The 2,887-nt window shown below is 35.4% G+C and overlaps 1 protein-coding gene across 2 annotated transcripts in view; it reads right to left on the reverse strand.

Moving 5' to 3' along the window:
* Nucleotides 1-1,548: 1,548 nt before the first annotated feature.
* Nucleotides 1,549-2,887, reverse strand: part of LOC111465431 — a 5,182-nt gene continuing 3,843 nt past the window's right edge. For both annotated transcript variants that reach the window (XM_023109805.1, XM_023109804.1), the window contains exon 6: nt 1,549-2,463. In XM_023109805.1, coding sequence (XP_022965573.1) covers nt 1,808-2,463 — 656 coding nt within the window. In that variant the 3' untranslated portion in view covers nt 1,549-1,807. The remainder of the gene's footprint in view (nt 2,464-2,887) is intronic.

The following is a 2,887-nucleotide window of genomic DNA, read 5'->3' on the forward strand; positions in this document are numbered from 1 at the left end:
TTTTTATTTTGAAAAATTATGTTTGTTTGTCAACTAAAAATAAAATAGTGTTTAAAAAATTTATACGTGGCTAACACTAAACATATGCTTAGACACGTTTAATTTTGTCGTCTCTTTACAAATCTCAATTTAATTTTTTAATGCAAAATAAGTAAATTGTTAATTTTATTAACAAAAACAACGTCGTTTTATCATAAATTAATACACATCGTTCACCTTGTCAAACCAATTGAAATTTGGTCAAAATTAGAGTGAGGTCGAGGTCAACAAACTCATGAGCTCGAGAACTCGAATCTAACCTCTTATTTTAAGATATTTTGTAGAGATGTCAACGATGCGGGGTGAGGACAGAGAAGCCTTTCTCGTCTTTACCCCCACTATTTCATTCTCTATTCCCGAAAAATTCTTCATTTATTTTTTTTATAGGTATCAAATTTACAACGTTAATTTTTTTTGTTGTTTATTATTCTTTTAAAAAAATTACTTATTTTACCGTATTCATTTTTTAATATACTTTTTATTTAAAAAAATCATAATAAATCAATACATTTTATAAGCAAACATAATAATTTCTAGAAATTCAAATTTAAATATTACATTATAGTATTTAACAATTTAAAAAAATCTACACCAATCTTTACTTTAAATATTATAATCACATTTTCAAATCTAAGTACTTTATTCTAAAGTATTCGTATATATACATTGAAAATATATTTATATTGGAGAAGGGATGAAGCGGAACAGGGACAGAATATAATCACGTCCACAACCCCATTTATCTAACGAAAAAAAAAAAAAAAATGTTCCCCACTGCCTCTCCATTCCCATCTAAACAGAGAATTCTGTATGTATTAGAAAATATATTTATATTAAGCGAAGAGGATGAGGCGGGAGCAAATACAAGAACGAGGAATATAATCACGTCCCCGACTCCATTTATCTAGCGAAAAAAATATATATTCATCATTCCCTCCCCATCCTGGGGAATTCCCATTTGTGTTGAAAATATATTTATATTAAACAAAGAGGATGAGGCAGGGATAGCGACGGGAACAAGGAATATAATCACAAAAAAAATGTTCCCCACTCCCTCCCCATCTTCCACGTAAATGGAGAATTCCCATATATATGTGTTGAAAATATATTTATATTAAGTGAAGCGAATGAGGCGGAGACAAGGACGAGGACGAGGAATATAATCACGTCTCCTACCCCATTTATCTAACAAAAAAAAAAAAAAAAAAAAACGGTTCCCCACTCCCTCCCCATCCTCCATCTAAACGGGGAATTCCCGTATACATGTGTTGAAAATATATTTATATTAAGCAAAGAGGATGAGGCAGGGACAGGGATAAGGACAGAGGAATATAATCATATCCCCGACCCCATTTATCTAACGAAAAAAAAAAAAAAGAACGTTCCCCACTCCCTCCCCCATCCTCCATCTAAACGAGAAATCCCCTCCCCGTTAAGACAGACTCGAGTAAAATGGACATCTCTAAATATAAGTCTTAACGAAGTAAGCGAAACATCGCCCAGACAGACTCGAGTAAAATGGACATCTCTAAATATAAGTCTTAACGAAGTAAGCGAAACATCGCCCATCTTCACCAACCCTAAGATTTTCCTATAGTGCCAAGTTTCTTTAAGGAAACATTGTTATAAAAATAAAATAAGAACCGTTAATGAAGATGGAAAGTACTTGAACCAAACCAGAGAATCAGAGCTTCCTCTGCAGTATTTGTCTGGCAGTCCATTAGTACCACCACCATCAGCCACCTCTACATGAAGAACAGTCAGTAAGTTAGGGAATAATCAAGAAATCACTCACCAATTCATCAACTAAACAATTTAATATCCCTTTCTCAATCTCAACCCCTTCTTCATTAGCTTCTTGATCCATGTTGACCCATTTCCCATTATGGCTACTCATATCCTTCTCCACAAGTTCATCCACCATCCATTCTTCCATGCTTTTCCAGCTCTCAATCTCCTTCCATAGCTCCTCTGCTAAGCTACAATTTTCGAACAGTTTTCGCCATGGAACCAATGTTTTTGAACTTCCAATTACTATTTGTTTCGCCTTTAGTTCTAAACATTCGTTCACACAGTCGAATAGGATCTTGCGTTCGAGCTTGAAATGTTCTGGTTCATCGTTGTTCTTTGTGTTTTCTTCAATCTCCAGATTGTTGTAGAGACTGGGAGTGATGAGCATTGGAGTGACACCTAATGTGAATTTTTCGAATGCTAGCTCGGCTTTGCTTATGACTTCCCTCACGTACGGTAGTTCCCAGTCATCTGATCTATGAGTGTTTATTGGACTTGTCATCGTAGGTGACCGTGTTCTGTACTTGTCTTGTTCGTCGACGGTTGATGCAGAATTGAATACTGGTGTCTCCCCAAGCATTATTGGGTAGAGATTTGTTGGGTCTAAGTTCATTGCAATACCCAACCTGCTGGCTGTAAACAGGAAAAGAAAAAAGGTCAATACTAGCAGATTTTGGTAACAAGTATGCAATATTCTATCATTTTGCATCGTTCCAACGTTTTGGGAAATTACTCGCAAAGGTTGGAAGAACGTGACGGGTGGTTTTGTAGCGTTGAATGCACGAGAGATTACAAACTGTATGCGCCCCCTGTGGTCGAGGGGGTAACCACATTGTGGATAGCAGTCATGTTGAATAATTTTCCCTCTTTTCCAATATGATGCAAAGTTCTAATTTTTCCAATATGTTATGCAGAGAAAAAAAAATCTAGAAAATAGTTTCTACTCTCCATACTGTGGATGGCACCCACAGATAGCAACTCTTGTCGCTTTGGTTCGTTACGTATCGTCGTCAGCCTCACGGTTTTTTTTTTTTTTTTTTTTTTTTTTTTTTTTTTT

The sequence above is a fragment of the Cucurbita maxima genome, unplaced genomic scaffold (assembly GCF_002738345.1).
Source record: "Cucurbita maxima cultivar Rimu unplaced genomic scaffold, Cmax_1.0 Cma_Scf00029, whole genome shotgun sequence".
Taxonomy (NCBI): Eukaryota; Viridiplantae; Streptophyta; class Magnoliopsida; order Cucurbitales; family Cucurbitaceae; genus Cucurbita; species Cucurbita maxima.